The 16,639-nt window shown below is 41.5% G+C and overlaps 1 protein-coding gene across 1 annotated transcript; it reads left to right on the top strand.

The window, feature by feature from the left end:
* Positions 1-258: 258 nt before the first annotated feature.
* Positions 259-16,272, top strand: PPP2CA (protein phosphatase 2 catalytic subunit alpha). The gene is made up of 7 exons (XM_058815607.1): positions 259-554; positions 11,343-11,552; positions 12,030-12,203; positions 12,381-12,470; positions 12,761-12,922; positions 13,617-13,735; positions 14,421-16,272. Exons 1-7 carry the CDS (start codon positions 453-455, stop codon positions 14,491-14,493), a joined length of 930 nt encoding a protein of 309 aa, XP_058671590.1. The 5' UTR covers positions 259-452; the 3' UTR covers positions 14,494-16,272.
* Positions 16,273-16,639: the final 367 nt, after the last annotated feature.

The following is a 16,639-nucleotide window of genomic DNA, read 5'->3' as shown; positions in this document are numbered from 1 at the left end:
GGCACGGGGAGAGCGCCAGCCCCCAGGGGTTCAGGAGAAGACCCGGAAAGGAGGACCGGGACGAAGCACAGCCACCCCGCGCTCCCGGGGCGGACAGGCAGGCGGGCATGGCGGGCGCGCTCGGCGCCCTCACCCGCCCCCTCCCCTCAGAGCGCACTCGCGGCCCCGCCCGGGCGCCGCGCAAGCGCCCTCAGCTCCCGCGGCGTCCTCCTCCCCGCGGTGGGGCCGGGGCGGTGACGTCAGCAGCGGCGGCCATTACACGGTGCGGAGCGAGGAGCGGCAGCGCTGCCGCAGCCGGAGTGCCCCGGGCCGCCCTCTCCCCGCGCCCGCCCGCCCGCCCGCCCTGACGCGTCGCGGCCGCCGCCGCTGTGGGGAGCGCGGATCGCAGGGGCCCGCAGGGCGGTGCGGCAGCAGCAGCCGGTGAGGACGAGGAGGAGGAGGGGGAGAGCGGGATGGAGGAGAAGGTCTTCACCAAGGAGCTCGACCAGTGGGTGGAGCAGCTCAACGAGTGCAAGCAGCTGTCCGAGGGGCAGGTGAAGAGCCTCTGCGAGAAGGTGAGGAGCGAGGGGCTGCGGGCGGCGGCGGGGCCGGGCAGGGCGCTGCGGGCGGGGCGGTGCCGCTCGGTCGGGCGGGCGCGGGGCCTCGGGCGGGCCGGGGGCTTGGCGCGGCCCGGCGGGGGGAGCGGGCCGGGAGCCGGGGCCGGGCGAGCCGCGGCCCCTCGGCTGTGCTGGAGCCTCGGCTCCGCCTCCCGCCTGCTCAGCGCCTCCTAAAATGGCGCCGCGGCCGCGATGGATCCTCGGGAGAGACCCCCGAGAGACCCCCCCCGGTTAAAATGTTAAATCAACCCCCCAAAGCCTGCGTTATTATAGTGAAAAGAAAGGCTTCTGTTAGGTGCTTGGAAATCACACGCGGTAAAGAGCTGCTGCTTTGATTTATTTCTTGTATTTTTCGTGATATGAATAAGCGCAGACGCGTTTATAGCTAATTGAAGGATAAATTAGCTTTGGGGCTTTGGTTTCTCTCAATAAGGTTCTGGGTTTCATGAAATTCACAGGATAAACATTCGAGTTCCTATATAACTGCATATTTTTATGGTGTTGGTTTGAGACGTGGATGTTACAGGGCAATGTGTTGCTTGAGACATTCATAGCTTAGAAAGGTTGTAAAGCCAACCTAGGACAGATTGTGGTTTGGAAATTCGGGAAAATTTTCTTCTGGTAGCATCCAGAGGCATTTTCCACTTGACTTTAATTCTGGATGTAGTCTCATAGCTGAGGGTTGTTGGTGGTAGTGGCTCTTTTTTTTTTTTTTTTTTTTAGTTACTGATGGTTTTATGTATTTCTTTCTAGACTGAAAGATGAAATATTTGTGAATTTCTTGGGAACTGGATATTAAGGAATACATGAAGTTATGGATGTCCTGGCTTCTAAAGAAGCCTATGTACTTGCCACAAAAAGTCCCTAGAATATTTTAAAATAGGACTCATGCTTTCAAATACTACATCAGGTTGTTTTGGAAGCAATTTTTTTAGAGGACTGTCTATGAACTTAATAAAGAACTTGCAGTGATTTTGGCCAGACTGGCTCTTGCTCCAATACAGATTTTAGTTCACTTGTATTCCAGCCACTCAACACTGTTTCCATTTGATCCAGGCTGTGTATTTTAAAGGCTGTTGCAAGCAGGCAGTGTCACCGCCTGGCTGTGTCCCCGTGCCTCTCCAATGATGGCAGTGCAGCTTCTTCCTTGTAGTGCTTTATGTGAGAGGCAGGTGCTTCACTTGCCATCGTTTGTGAACTGAAGGGTGCTGGGTCCTGAATCCCACAGGAGTGGGTGCATATGGGCCCATTTTGTGGGGCTGTATGGTAACGTGCAGGACCATGAGGGAGGTAGAATGTACAAAAAGCTTTCTGTATATTGGGGTTTTGGTTCAGTGAGAAGCAGGCATGCCACTAGAAATTCCTCACAGAAGATACGGTCCCAGTCATCAGTGTTGCACAAGATGACATTTTCATTTTTTCCCAGTGAAGAATAGAAATGAGCTGTATTTATGGATAAATGTGTAATGCTCATCAGGATAATGGTAAAGGAAAAAAGAAAAGAAAACTTTGTGTCTGACTACCGTGTGTTGAGATGAGAGACCATGAGAATGGCAGATTTCCACAATCCCAGTATTATTTAGCAGGAGCCTTCATGTTGGCTGGGCTGGCTCTGGGGGAGCTCTGGGTGGGGTGACAATTCTGTGTGCTGGGTGTATGGTCAGCACTGTGCAGAGTTCAGTCACAGGGTGCTGATGTTAGGGAAAGTTCATTTGTTGCTGATAACTACAGGTGGATTTACTTGGACTTTCTGCTAAGAGTAGTTCCGTTTCTTCATGCTTGGTGATGGAGGGCATTGGAAATAGGCCCTTGAACTCTTGAGTTTTCCATCTTCTTGTCTCTGTTGTGTTCATGGAAGTGAGGTGAGAGCTCAGCTCTGTACCTTTGTGCTGAGGGACAGCACTTGCTTTAATGGGTTTCCATGTTCCCAGCACTGACTTTGAGAAACCTCACTGGCTTGTTCTTTGTTTGGAATGTTTGAGTAGTTTTGTGGATGTAATCACATCATGATTAGCTTAAGGACGTGCTCAAATGCAGCTATTGTTCCAAAGGACAGATAAAGACCCTACTAGGTATAAAGTGTTGTTCTTCACCACATTGAATTGCAGCTAGGGCTAGTTAAAATAAACGATTTTTAAAAATTAAGGGCTTTTCCTGGTACCACTGTTTGATTGGATGATCTCCCTGACAAGTATTTCTTGATCTGCTGGGGCTTCATGTGTGCAGACTGGTGCCTGTCTAATAAGAATAAGCCTGAGGGCTCTCTTGTATTTCAGAATTGATACCTGAAGAACTCAACAGCTTTTTGTGAACATGATAATTGTGTGGCCAAAGCATCCCAGTTACTTTCTTGGTGTGTCTTTCAGTGAGCCTGGTTACCTGGGTGATGGTGGTGGTGGGAATTGGGCAGAAACATCTTCGATGTCTAGAAATAATTTGTAACCATGAATAATACATTATACTTTCACAAATGATTTGAAATAATCAACCTCTGAGTGGCAGTTAAATTATTCTGGGCTTGGTACGTGCTGTGTGTTTAATGCTCCATCAGTTGAGTGACCCATTGTGCTTTGCTTCAGCATTTGAGAAGTGCAGGTTCTAAAGAAGTGCTCAAAATATACCCAGTCCAGTTACTGGTACGTGTCAGCTGTGTTTGTCCTGTTAGTGCTGGATTGTTTATTGGCAGAGGTGAAAGGAAGTCCTTTATTGCCAGGTGAGAGTTTTTCCACTGGCCATATTGAGTGGAAGGATGCTGCTTTAGTTTCTTTCCCCTACTTTGTGACAGTGGAGGGAAATGTTCTTGTCTCCTCTGTATAGATGTCCTTTATCACAGGAACTGGGGGTGTGGCACATTGCTCAGCCTAAAATTGCACAGAGGAATGAGGTGAATTTTTGGGTAGAGTTTGCTTTGGTTGTTGCAGAAAGTATCTAGTGCAGGTGTAGGCAGAGGTGTCAGAGCCACTCCCTCAAGAACACTACTCTGTAATTTAGTGAGTTTGAGTGTGGCATCTCCAGTTTTTGGAGAGAAGGAAGAGTATTTGTTCTTATATACTGTATAAAGCATTTCAGGGTTCTTGAATTGCTTGTGAAATACTTTGAATAGATAGTGCTGCTAGCCAAAATATTTTAAACTAAGTGAAGGGCTGATGCTGGTAAAGGCATTCAAGAAACCTTGATTCAAGGTTTGACTCCTGCAGTTTTTGATCTGTAGCAATGGTGTTGGTTACATTTGCTTTTTGATTTGTCACCATTGCTAATTTTTGTAGTGTAAATGTGTTTCTGGGCCTGTTCTGTGCTGTTCTCTGGTATGTACCTTGTTCATGGTGTATTTTTCTAATTTTTTTTCCTGTTGTAGAATTTTCAATTTAACATCTGATCTGCCAAATTGGATGTTCTGTAACCAAAAGTTACCCGCTGCAGCTGTGTGAGTTATGCAAACTCATTTTGCTTATGTTGAGTGACTTAATTCTGAGAGGACATTTCTGATGAAGCTTTCTTTTGGGTCAAAAAATGCCTGTGCAGTCAAAGTTCAGTTCCTGTAATACATCAGACTTACATGTTCTGTGGATCTCACTCCTGTGTTTTAAGCTGAGCTGTCTGTCCAACCTCTTTTTCTGATGTCCCCTTCTGCTTCCTACATTCCGTTCTGTTCAGGAGTTCCCTTTCTAAGCTGATTATTTTGGCCAGAAGTGGATGTTTTAAACTGTTTCCAGCTGCATTTGCAGGGGCTTTTCCACTAGCTAGCTTTTGCATTCCTATATCCATCATGTATAACTAACTATTCTTCAGACTAAGATGGTTGTGAACATTATTATTCCTGTCTGAACTTGCTGTAAATCAGCCAAGAAACCTGCCCCAACAGAATTGCCAGGTGCTGAGAGTGTGCTGTGCCCTGTGTGGTGGGCTGTGCATTGGGCAGGTTCTGTGTTCCCCTGGCACAGGAGGAATGTGCAGCGTTGCAGTTGTGCCGTGCCAGTGCCCTGGCTTCTGGATTCTGTAGCCAGGGAGCTGCTGCCAGTGGCAGGAGGGCCCTCAGCAGCTGTTCCTGGGCTCTGGGAGACCAGAGGGGTTCAGGGCTCCTTTGCTGCTCTGTTGAACATCCCAAGGGATCAAGTCATTGGTGGTGCCATGTAGTTACTCCTTCTGTGTCTGAGAGTTCCAAGCGTAGTGTACAAAGCCTTTTGTAATGTTTAAATTACTGTTTTAGATTATTCTTGAACACTTTAAAAAAATTGTTTGATGGCCAGTGTTCTGATTTGTTGTGGGATTTTGTTTCCTAGTGGTTTGTTTTTTTGGTTGTTTCATTTTGTTTGTTTTCTGTTACAGTTGATAATGAAAAATGGAAATTGTCTCTTTCACAGAAGGCATTTGAAGAGTCAGCCTAGCCAGCCTTCTCACCTTGTCTGGATTCACATACAACATCTTGATGTACATATAGAAATTTAGTCTTGAATGTGCCAGTGATTGTACCATCAGCAGCTTTCTGGGTTTGCTTTTTTTTCAATTCTAGTAAATTCTGTAAAAATTGAGTTGTGCTAGCAGTGAGATGTTTGGCTTTGGGTTTTTGCTTTTTAGTTGCGATATTATTTGTGATTAAGTAGGAGTGAAAGATACTTGTGTTGTTCTAGGCATAGTTTAAGCTAACAGTAGGAAGCACTCCCAATTCAGAGCAAATTCCTACTTGAGTTCTGCCAGTTTGAGGCTGAAGACCTGGACAGGGCTGCAGGACTGATGTCCACTTCCAAATCTGCCTGTGCTGAGGCTGTTGCTTCCTCAGATGTGATGACAGTGCTGCTCTGTGACTGCTTCTGAGCCATTTCCAGTTACTCACCTGGGTTGCCTTCCCCAGCACAAAACCCAGACCTTTCTGGCTGTGTCTGACCTTGTACAGCAGATCTGTGTGAGGAGAATCACAGGAGCAGGGATTGAGTTTACACTCTGGTTAGGGACCCTTGAACACTACCCTGTATTCAGTAATGCTGTTCTTTTCTTTCAGGTAGTGTATATTACACTGGAAAAAGTTTATTCCTGACTAAGGAGTGAATACTAGATCTCAGTTACTCACTAGGTCTCCAATATTTCTGCTGAATATTTTGAAAATGCCTTCCAGTTTGGATGTTTCTGGTTTGCTGGTTGGTTCTAAACTCTTTTCTTGAGGTTTGACCTGCCATCCTCCAACTGGTGTCCTGAACTGTAGCATCACTGTGCCAAGCTGTGTTGGAGTTACTGGAACAAAAGGGTTGAGAATTTTCTGAGTTCATTGCATGCAGCTGGACTTGTTGATATCAGGCACAACTAGTTTGGGAATAGGTTTAGCCTATTTCTTTTTTTTTTTTTTAAAGTGAATGTAATGATTCAGAATGAATACAGCTTGTTCTACAAGGAGGACTGAAAAACACCCCTGTAAGTGGTCAGCTTCCTGCATTGCTGTCATTGCTGTGCTCCTTGGAGCTCCATGAGGCAGGGAAGGCATAAGGGTTCCTGAGTTATTTCACTTATGTTTTTTAAAGAAGTTTTTCCTAGATTATTTTTCTTCAATTTAAAGTTAAAGATACTAAGATCTTCTGTATGAATGAAAATAATGGCACTGAGTTCTTTCAGAAGACCCTCTTCCTATCCTCGCTGCTTTTGTCAACTACTGATTGATTAACAGCCTTTCCCCTTCTTCCAGCTTTGCCTCTGAGGGCAAGAATGCTGCTGAACTTTTCAGATGGAAATGGTGAGGGGACTATCAAGGTTTCAAATGCTGTCAGTCCTTTTGTAATACAAAGGAAGGGAGGGTTATTTGGCAGAAGTTTGTTGCTTGCTTGTTTTCTTGTAGGGCTTCTAGAATTTACAGGCAATAAAGGATTGTCTTATTTTAATCTTACAGCAGTCCTGGCATTGGGATTGCTCTTTTGGTTGGCTGATATCTTCTATTTAAACTGGTCTGTCTTCTCACTGAACAGAAGAGATTGGAAATGGAGGTGTAGGTGCTAGTCACAAATCCAGAGAGAAAGCAGATGCCTCAACTTCTGTCCTGGCAAGAGTATTTTGCTGCTCAGTATTTCTATGTGGATGGAAATCCTGGTTTTACTTTGGAATACTAAATAATTAAATGTTGATGGGGAGCTTTGTATTTTAATTTTGTTCCTGAACTGAACTCCTTAGTGGATTGCATAAATCGGTTTCCCATTTGTGTCATGTGTAATCTGACTGCCATGCCTCCTTCACAGCAGGGTGTTATTGGAGGCTTCATTTATCTAGTTTTGTTTAAAATGTCAGTGAATTAAAACACCTTTTGCTTTTAAAAAATAAGCCCATCTTTTGTCTGAACCTGCTCTTTCCTCCTCTTGTGAGGAGTGGGGAAATGTTTAAATTGAAAAGCATTGACTCTGCAGAAGAATTGCTGACTGTAATGGATGACTTTGCTTGGAACTGGAACCTTTTCCAGGTCATGATGGAACAGCTGAAGCCAGTATTCATCCCAATTAGCTGATCATTGTGCCTTTAGTCACATCCTGTGCACCTTGGTGACAGGAAATTATGGGTGTGGTTGAAGTCTTCAATCTCATCAAAATATCTTTATGGTAACTACAAACAACTATTGCTTGGTTCCAGTGGGTGCTTGTCATGACACACTTTGCTGGACAGCATGGTGGGCTCAGGTGTGAGCTCTGGTCTGCCAAGAATGACATTTTACCATCTGCAACCTGACTTTGGGGCTGTGGTGTCTAACCAAAATAATGGTTGTATTTTCTTTACTGAGTTAGTAGTGGTAATCTTTTAAAGACTGGTTCATAGTGCTGCTTCACGCATTGATTTACAATTCTACACAGATACAGTGATGTTTACTCTTTGGTTTGGGTCTTATTTACTGCTGTGTGCCCCAGAGTTTCTCATGGTAGATAATTGGGCTGACTTGTCAGAGCTCATGCTAGAATGTAGGGACCTAACAAGGGGTCAGAGTAATTAAGAAATATCTGGCATATTCTGGAAACACAGAGGAATTTGGGTACAGATTAATTCAGAGGATTTTGTAGAAGTGGATCACTGGAAATTATTTCTGTAGACAAAGTTGATGATGCACACTGCTCATGAGGGAAGCTTGCATGTCCTCAGCACAGAGTGAGTTGAGGAACTAAAATTGGTGGATCATGGCTTTTATGGCCCTCGACTCTGAGCCCTAATTTGGGGCATATAGGATAAAAAGATTTGGAGGGAGCAGGGGAGATAAGAGCTACATCTGCATGCATACAACCTGTGCATCTCATTAAATAAACTGAGGATCTGAAAATCATATGGTAGTGACTTTGTCATCTTTTTCAAAATTCTTATCTATGGCAGTTCATACACTTGGATCTTGTACTGTCTGAAAACAGTGAGGCTGATATTTGTGTTTTATGACCAACACCTTGCAGAGATATGCTTTGTAACAGAGCCACCAGAACAGCTTGGTGCTGTTCAGCTGGGCCTTTACATGATGTGCAGCAGGCCAGGAATGGTTTAATTCTTAAGTACTAGTTGAGTTTTTATGCAGTGCTGCTCTTTTTATAGTAAAGTGAAAATTGGTTGTTTTCTTGTGTGTTTAAACTAATATTGGTTTTATTCTTGTTAAGTTTTGGGATTGTACAAGTTTTCACTTTACAGAGAAATGACTGAGTAAGCCAGTATCAAGTCAGATGAATTCCAGTCATTATGACTAAGCTGAAATGTATTTGATACTTACTGCTTATTGTTTGAACTTTGTTCTGAGTAAAATATATGACTTTCCACCTCAGCAGTAGTGTTTGAGAGCATTGCACTTGGTTCTTCTTACACTCTTCTCATATAACTGTCTCAGAGCTGTTTGTTGTCTTTGACTTCATTGGTAATTGGCTGTAAAATTAGCATTTATCAGCTTGAAGTAATGTGTTCTTTGCAGTCTTATTCTGTATGTGTTTGCACTTTATTTTGAAATTTGAGAGTGTAGTGCTGAAAAAATAATTAAACTGATTCAGAGGCAGGGTTTTAGAACTGTAATCTGGTAGGTTGTTGATAACAAGTTTTTGCTTAAGTATCCTGCACCACAGAAGTTTGACTTGTGGTGGTATTCTATGTGAAAAAGTTTAAGTGTTGGAGGTGTAGAGAAGTTCAGGGCTGTCTTAATAGTAGGAATTGTTGAGAACTGAAAAAAGGCAGAGATACAAAAGAATTAATAGGTGCTCAGGAAAATCTGATGATGAATTTTATCATTGTTTTTCCTGATGATAGTCAGTGAAGCCTGGATGTTTCAAAATGTTGATGTCAAAACACTGCATTGTTGCACTATTGTCCTTTGAGGCAATAGGTCCCAGGGTGTTTGAAGTTCAGGCTGTGATGTGTGTGTGTGTTTCCTAGTTCTCCTCTGTCAGATGGTTGGATCAGGGAGTTTTCTGCCTTCTGCTGAAGAGCTCTGCTGCTCCTCTCCCTGAGGAAGTGTAGGAGAGCTGTTGATGGGAAGTCCATTTGTTGGAGAGGGAGTTGGGTAGGGGGAGTGAGCAGCACCTTTAAGAATCAATAAAAAGAGGGAGTGGAACCAGGTGGAGTTGCTGTGTGAGATCAGTGCAAGGTCAGGAGCACAGATCCTGCAGGAGTAGTATTAGTGATCACAATTTGATATTGTGAAATTGTAGTGTTAAATGTACTGTTGTCTTACCAACTTGTGTTTGTATTGTGTTATGGTATATTAAAATTGCTTTTTTTTTTACTTTACCTTTTAATAGGAATTTATTTGGGGGATAGTAGACTGCTTGTTGGTGGCTTGCTTTCAGGATGTTATTTTTTCTACCTTCAGCTTTGCTGAAGCTCTTTTATAGAGCTGAGTGTTTAAGCACTGTGCCACTTCCAATACTGTGGGACAGAAGACTGTAAATGAACTAAACAGTTCATAACACAGTGTTGCATGAAACTGCTTTTAAAACATGGAAATGTTGGAATCCCTGCACCAGCATTCCTCCACTGCAGGATTTAAACAGAGGTTGCTGTTCTGCAGATTGACCTGGAACAGTCTTTTCCCATCAGAGTAGCTGTCTGACTTCTCTGTGCTTGGTCATGTGTGTATCTGAGTGATTTAATATTTCAGAAACTGAGGATGCAACACCTCCATTGCTGAGAACTCTGCCATTCTCAGCACAAACACTGCATACCTTTGATGAAAAATGAATGCTGCATTCTTTGTGCAGTGCTTCAAGTGTGCTAAGAAAATCCAGTGATAGAAACATTCTCATTACAGAGTAAGTTTTATATATATATATATATATATATATATATATATATATTGAAGTGCTGTAAGCATCTCTGATGTTCTCTGTCTAAAGGAGAACTAAGCTGGCTAATGCTTCTGAATGTAGGAGAGTATTAGAAGAGGCTAAAGCTGTTAAAACACCTTCAAAACATCCGGTCAGTGTCACTGCATTAAAATTAACTCAAGTCAGGCTATCTTAAAATACATCTGCACTTTAGGCATTGACCACCAGCCAGGAAAGACCTATCTTTAGTACTGGGCACAGTGCAAGTGGAAACTGTCATATGAGACTGACTTTTATGTAAATGCAATGTCTGCAGAGTGACATCTAAAGCTTTGTGTTATGCAGGGTGCTTAGCCATGCTGTATTTTTGCATTTCTTTGCAGTGAAACATTGAATTTCATGAGTTTCCATCATTAAACTTAGGTGTTGCTTCTGTTTGAAGTGGTGACCATGGTGGTCAGCCAGGATGGTGTGTGGGACAGTGACACCACTTTTGGGTGGGAGTGTCAGCCACTTTCTTGTAGACAACTTGGGTTATAGAACAGAATATAATTTTTATGTATTTTCTTGTAATTGTGTTAATGAGGTAAAAAAGGATCCTGTTTGAATAGGAGCATTGACACTTGAAAAAGAGGGAAGTCTTGGTAGATGGTAACTAGTAAACTTGTTACTATTTATATTTCTAATAGCTTCTAGATTTAACAAATCATTGTGGCATGTGTCTGGTGACTGTTCTGAGAACAAACTGTAACCACTGTCTTGCATTATTTCAGAATTACCTTTCTGGTGCTATATTTAGCCTGTGCTTCTTCATACAAATTACCTTTGTCTGCAACTTTTATATACACAATGTTTTTTGGGAAAAAAAGTTGATTACAAACATCTTAGCCAGTTTTGGTTTATGAAGACACAGCTTGATGTTATTATTCTGTGTTTAATCACAAAACTTGTTGAGAGAACTCGCACAGGTAATGGCTCTGTAATTGCTGGTGCCTGTAGGTGTTTGTTCTCATTCTGCTTCATGCAGGAGCCCCTGCCTTTGCAGGTGGGTTGAAGATGTTTGTACAGGTGAGTGCCAATGTACTGAAGTGTTTTGGCTGTGTCTGAGTTTGGGCTGTTGGAAGTAAGATGTTGGCAGGATTTTTAGATTTCCATTTTTCAAAATACTTGAAAACTTTTAAAGTTCCAGCAGTGATGGTGATTGTTCTATGCTTCACAGAACCATTTCTGTAGAAAGTCTGAAGTTTTGCTTCAGATGCTGTCCTCAAGGAGGAAAAGCAGCCGTGCAACTACTAATCACTAATACAAGGTTTCATAAGGTGAAATGCTGTTTTAATGGCATTTAAGTAAAGATAAACTTCTCCCTCAAGTGCTTCAGAGAAGGAAGGGACAAAAGCTCCTAAAGAGAGCAGGTAGCAGAGTTGGAAGTGGTGGAGTGTGCCTTGAATAAAAAGCTCTTCATAGACAAACTCACAGTTTGTGCTTTTTTGCTTTACAGGCTAAAGAAATTTTGACAAAAGAATCCAACGTACAAGAAGTGCGATGTCCAGTCACAGTCTGTGGAGATGTCCATGGACAATTTCACGACCTCATGGAACTTTTCAGAATTGGAGGCAAATCACCAGACACAAACTATTTGTTTATGGGGGACTATGTTGACAGAGGATATTATTCAGTCGAAACAGTCACATTGCTTGTAGCTCTTAAGGTAACTTTTCTCAGCTTTACAGTCTTGTATGAAATATATCATTACTGTCCTGACTACGCTTAATATCTGTTATGTTTTTCACTGCATTGGTACTAGAGCTACTGAAACTGACTTCTTGGCTTTTGTTGTTTTCTAAGTCACTTCTTAAAATTATAAAAATGTTCAGGTGCAAGCCTGAGCTTTATCTAAAATGAGTGTTTATTTTTACTTACCCGAGTAGCAATCTTTAAGAATTTGCTTGGAGAGATCAGCTTAATGCACAGGTATAGCAAAGTTCCTTAGTAATAATAAATACAAATTGTAATTAATCTCAAAAGTAATTGGCAGTTGAAGATTGGAATGAATGAGTCCTTTTTTCCCTTAAAGGTTATTATATAATCTTCAGAATGGTTTATTGTGTGGCAGGGCTTGAGGATTGCAAATTCTGTTCTGGGGAAAATTGCTCATAGGTGTGCTAAAATCAGCTCTTCTGTTTAGGTCCGTTACCGTGAACGCATCACAATTCTTCGAGGGAACCATGAAAGCAGGCAAATCACACAAGTTTATGGCTTCTATGATGAATGTTTAAGGAAATATGGAAATGCAAATGTTTGGAAATACTTCACAGACCTTTTTGATTACCTGCCTCTAACTGCCTTGGTGGATGGCCAGGTATGTTGATATTTGACCAAGTTGAGTGGTTTTGATTGTAAAGGGAGTTCTTAACATTGCATTGTGTCAGTTCTCATCTTTAAGGGAATCTCATGCAGATTTTCTCATAATTTATTCAAAACTGTTCAAACTGCACTGATTAATGCAAATAAACCTAATGTTTCCTAACTCTTGCAGATTTTTTGTCTACATGGTGGCCTCTCTCCATCTATAGATACACTGGATCACATCAGAGCACTTGATCGTTTGCAGGAAGTTCCCCATGAGGTACTGAAAAATAATTTTCTAAGCCAATGAGATTGATGATTCAGCATGTATTGGGGGGTTAAGCTTGCAGGCTGAAAATGAAATTCAAATCAACTTAACAATATTAAAGGGCCTGTTGTCTTCCTGTTCTGGATTTTTTAAAAGGAAAAATGAGGGGCATGTCCTTGCTTAAAGAAACAAACGTATTTAGTGTCAAAGAGTTGTGCAGGGGTCATGCAAGTATTTTTGGGTTTTGTTTGCTTTTGGTTCTTTGCACTTCCCCTCTGAAACATCATCTACATCTCTTGCAGGGTCCAATGTGTGACTTGCTATGGTCAGATCCAGATGATCGTGGTGGTTGGGGAATTTCTCCTCGAGGTGCAGGTTACACATTTGGACAGGATATTTCAGAAACCTTTAACCATGCTAATGGCCTTACGTTGGTTTCAAGAGCTCATCAGTTGGTAATGGAGGTGAGCAGGACATCCTGTGTGTTCAGACTTTGGGCTGTGTCCTTGGTCCATTTATTCCATGCTCTGTGTGTCAGAGATGTGCATATGCTTCTGTGACAGGTGATGATCCAGCTAAGAGTATTCCAGAAACTTGACCTTGGCAGTATTCATATGCTACTAAAGGAATTTCACAGTGGAGTAACCTTTTTTTGGCCTTGTTTTCCTGAAAATTTACAGCAGTATCTCAAACCAGGCTTTGGTACTAGATGTGATTTCTGTGTAGATAAAAAGGTTTTTAAATATGTGTCTATTGGAAAAAAGTTGTAATTTTTCTTTTTAGATTGGATTTGTGCTTTTGTTCTTGGTCTCTGGTTATTCCTACCACTTCAGATTTTTAAATGTATGTCTGGAGTCTGGTTTTGGTGATCAAAGTTGAAGCTTGAGTGGATTGTGTACTTCAGAATTGCTGTTTTAACTATTTAATGCTAATGCAATGGAGAAATATTGCTAGGTGGTTTGTTGTTTTTTTTTTTAATACCTAGCTCATATTTGCTAGTAGGAAGCAAGCTATGAAAGCCAAAATTCCTTTTTACCCTTTTTCTCTAGAAGAGGAAAAAGATCCAGCCTTAATCTTATTTAAAGTAACCCTGCAAATGCCACTGAGGGCTGTGCACATTAACTTGCTTGTCTGAACTATTTTTTCCTTCCTCTCCAGGGGTACAACTGGTGCCATGATCGGAATGTAGTAACAATTTTCAGTGCTCCAAACTATTGTTACCGTTGTGGCAACCAGGCTGCAATTATGGAACTTGATGACACTCTAAAATACTCCTTGTAAGTATATCTAAAAATGAGAATTATGTTGCCTGTGATTTGAAGATCCCATTTAATTATGTTCAAGTATGGGGTTTTTTCCTCTCTCTAAGCTTTTGGGAGGTGGAGTGAGTGTGGAATTGTTGGGTTAGTCACATTTAAAGTCTTGGAGTTAAGCCTCAGTTGCTGTTGAGATCTTTTCTGTCAGATTAAAGTGAGACTCCTCAATTTTGCTTTGTATAACTACCTGGATTTTAATGACTTGCTGTGTAGGGATGTGATTTGAGAGCAGGAGTAGTCTGTGACATCTAAGGTAATGCTTTCCTGTCAGTCTTGGGCAGGAGACTTTTGGCACTTTTGAATTCTTCAGGTGTTGGGTGTCAGTCTTTAAATGACATTTCTAATTAACTACTGCAGCAGCAACTTCACTAGTAAATGGGCAAAAGCACTGTGCATAATAGTTGGAGACTTTAACTTTTTGATAGATATAAATGTTCAACCACTTTGAGTCTTAAAGCTAAAATTAATTTCATGCTAAGAAGAATTTAAAATGCGATGGTTAAAAGTACATACTAACAGGAGTGGAAGAGTAGACTTAACTTGGTTGATGAAACTTGCAGTGGCTCACTTGTGTTAAACCAGTGCTGTAACTCCTGGCTAGAGTACCTGAGTGAAGGCTGAGCTCTCACTGTGTCTGTGCTCTCAGTTTGCAGTTTGACCCGGCGCCGCGCAGAGGTGAACCGCATGTTACTCGTCGCACCCCAGACTACTTCCTGTAAAGAGATTTTAGACCTGTACAGTATTGCCATGAACCATATGTTGACCTAAAGGAAATGGGAAGAGCAACAGTAACTCCAAAGTGTCAGAAAATATTTAACATTCAAACTTTGTTTTCACATGGACCAAAAGACGTGCCATATTCAGTACAAAGCCTCTTGTCATCAACAACTGTGACCACTTTAGAATGAACCAGTTCATTGCATGCTGAAGCAACATTGTTGGTCAAGAAACCAGTTTCTGGCATAGCGCTATTTGTAGTTACTTTTGCTTTCTCTGAGAGACTGCAAATAATAAGATGTAGACATTAACACCTCGTGAATACATTTAACTTTCCATTTAGCTATAGCTTTATTCAGCATGACTGTAGATAAGGGTAGCAGCAAACAATCATTGAAGCTTAAAGAACATTTTTAAAATAAGTACCAAGGCCTCATATTTGTTCTGAAACTGTTTGTTTGTTTTATTTTCAGGGAATACTGTTTAATTTAATTGTATTGATTTTTTTTTTTTTTTTGTCTGCACTCAGTTCCCTTTTCCACTCTGCCCTACCATATTGTCCCTTGTAATTGTCCAAGGATAGTGAATTACTTTGAACAGAACTGTTTTTTTCTGTAAAACAATGTTACTGCAGGACAGAGCTGCAGTGTTTTTCATAATAAACTTGTGAACTAAGTATGGAAAAATGTCAAAATTCTAATTGCATCTCAGGTCAACTGTGGTTTAATTAAACTAACATGTAGCTGGATGGGTTTTATAAACTTGCATAGAAATTTCCACCTTATAACTAACTAAAACTGAGGTGATTTGGAGTGTGCTGGAAAACTCTGACCTTCTGAATCCTGTCCCAGGAAGGTGCCTGGGTCTGTGTCTCACTTGCTGGTTACTCACATGTTGCTCTTTCCCTCTTGGTGCTCTACTGAAATACTGAGAAATGGAAGAATATAAGTTCACTTAACTGATTGCGTTGTGGCTTTATTTCAAGTGTAAATCTAAGTTTGAGTCATTTACAATGTAGGTGCTAATACTTTAAACCATTTTTCTGAAAAACTAAGAATAAAACCAGTTTTGTAAATATTAAAGGAAACAACTTGAAGTTTAGTGCTACGTGTATTTGCCCAGGCTTCCATTCTGAAAAACAGTGGTATGTGGTTTATGTTAACTTCTGTTTAAGTATTTCCTTTCTACTAACTTCCTCAAAGTTTGAACCCAAATTTGATGATTTGGTTCAAAGCAGAAATTCAAATTTTATGCCTTCTTAAGGCTTGTGTGTGAAACTTCTTGGGTACATCTAAATAATGTACCTGGCTGTTGACTTAGTATAAGGTCTCTTAATATTCATATTGTTTGAGACTTTAAGTTTCTTGGGCACAGTGTAGATTCTGTAATAACATGGAGGCTTGTTTTGTAAACTGCTTGTTTCTAAGGGAACACACAGAAGTTTGCAAATGTCCAACTCACCTGGAGGTCTAGTCCTAGACATGATTTTCTGAAAAGCTGGAGGACCACTTAATTCTTTAACTTGCAAAGAAGATGCTGCATTTCATTGAGCATTACTTCATTCCCTTTCAGAAAGGCTCAAGTCATTGCTTTTCCTTCAGCAAAATCTGAGCCTTGTCCTGTAGGTTGGGTTCCAAGTGGCTCCTGGAGACCTCAGTGCTGTAGTTTGATCTCTTACAGGAAGAAGTGCATGCTAAAAATAAGTGCATCTGAAGTGGCTTTTTTTAGTATATTGGGAGCTTTTGCTTTGATCACTATTAAAAAATCCTTTGCTGAGAGTAGTTCACGTTCCATTCCTGTCGCTTGTCTTTCTCTGTGTTTGTGTAGATGAGACTTTGTGCTTTCATTGACACCATTCCTTCAAGAGGAATGACTTTGCCCTATTTTCTGCTTTCCTTGTTGCTTTAATTGGTGTGACTCATCTGCTCTGGCAGGGAGCAGTCCTTTCCTTGCTTCAGTTTCTGTACACAAATCCGAGTGGTTAGTAAAGTCCATGGACAATGTTGGAGTCACTCCAGTTTTTGTGCTTTCCTCTATAATTATGTTGTGATGGTCTGTGTGAAGATTCCAGTGCAAAAACCACATTGTGAAGAAAAGGTACGTTGCTGTGATGGAGCACTACCCAGCTGCACTCATGTTTAGAAGATG

This window comes from Ammospiza caudacuta, chromosome 16, assembly GCF_027887145.1.
Source record: "Ammospiza caudacuta isolate bAmmCau1 chromosome 16, bAmmCau1.pri, whole genome shotgun sequence".
Taxonomy (NCBI): domain Eukaryota; kingdom Metazoa; phylum Chordata; class Aves; order Passeriformes; family Passerellidae; genus Ammospiza; species Ammospiza caudacuta.
This window is presented reverse-complemented; position numbering and strand designations above follow the sequence as displayed.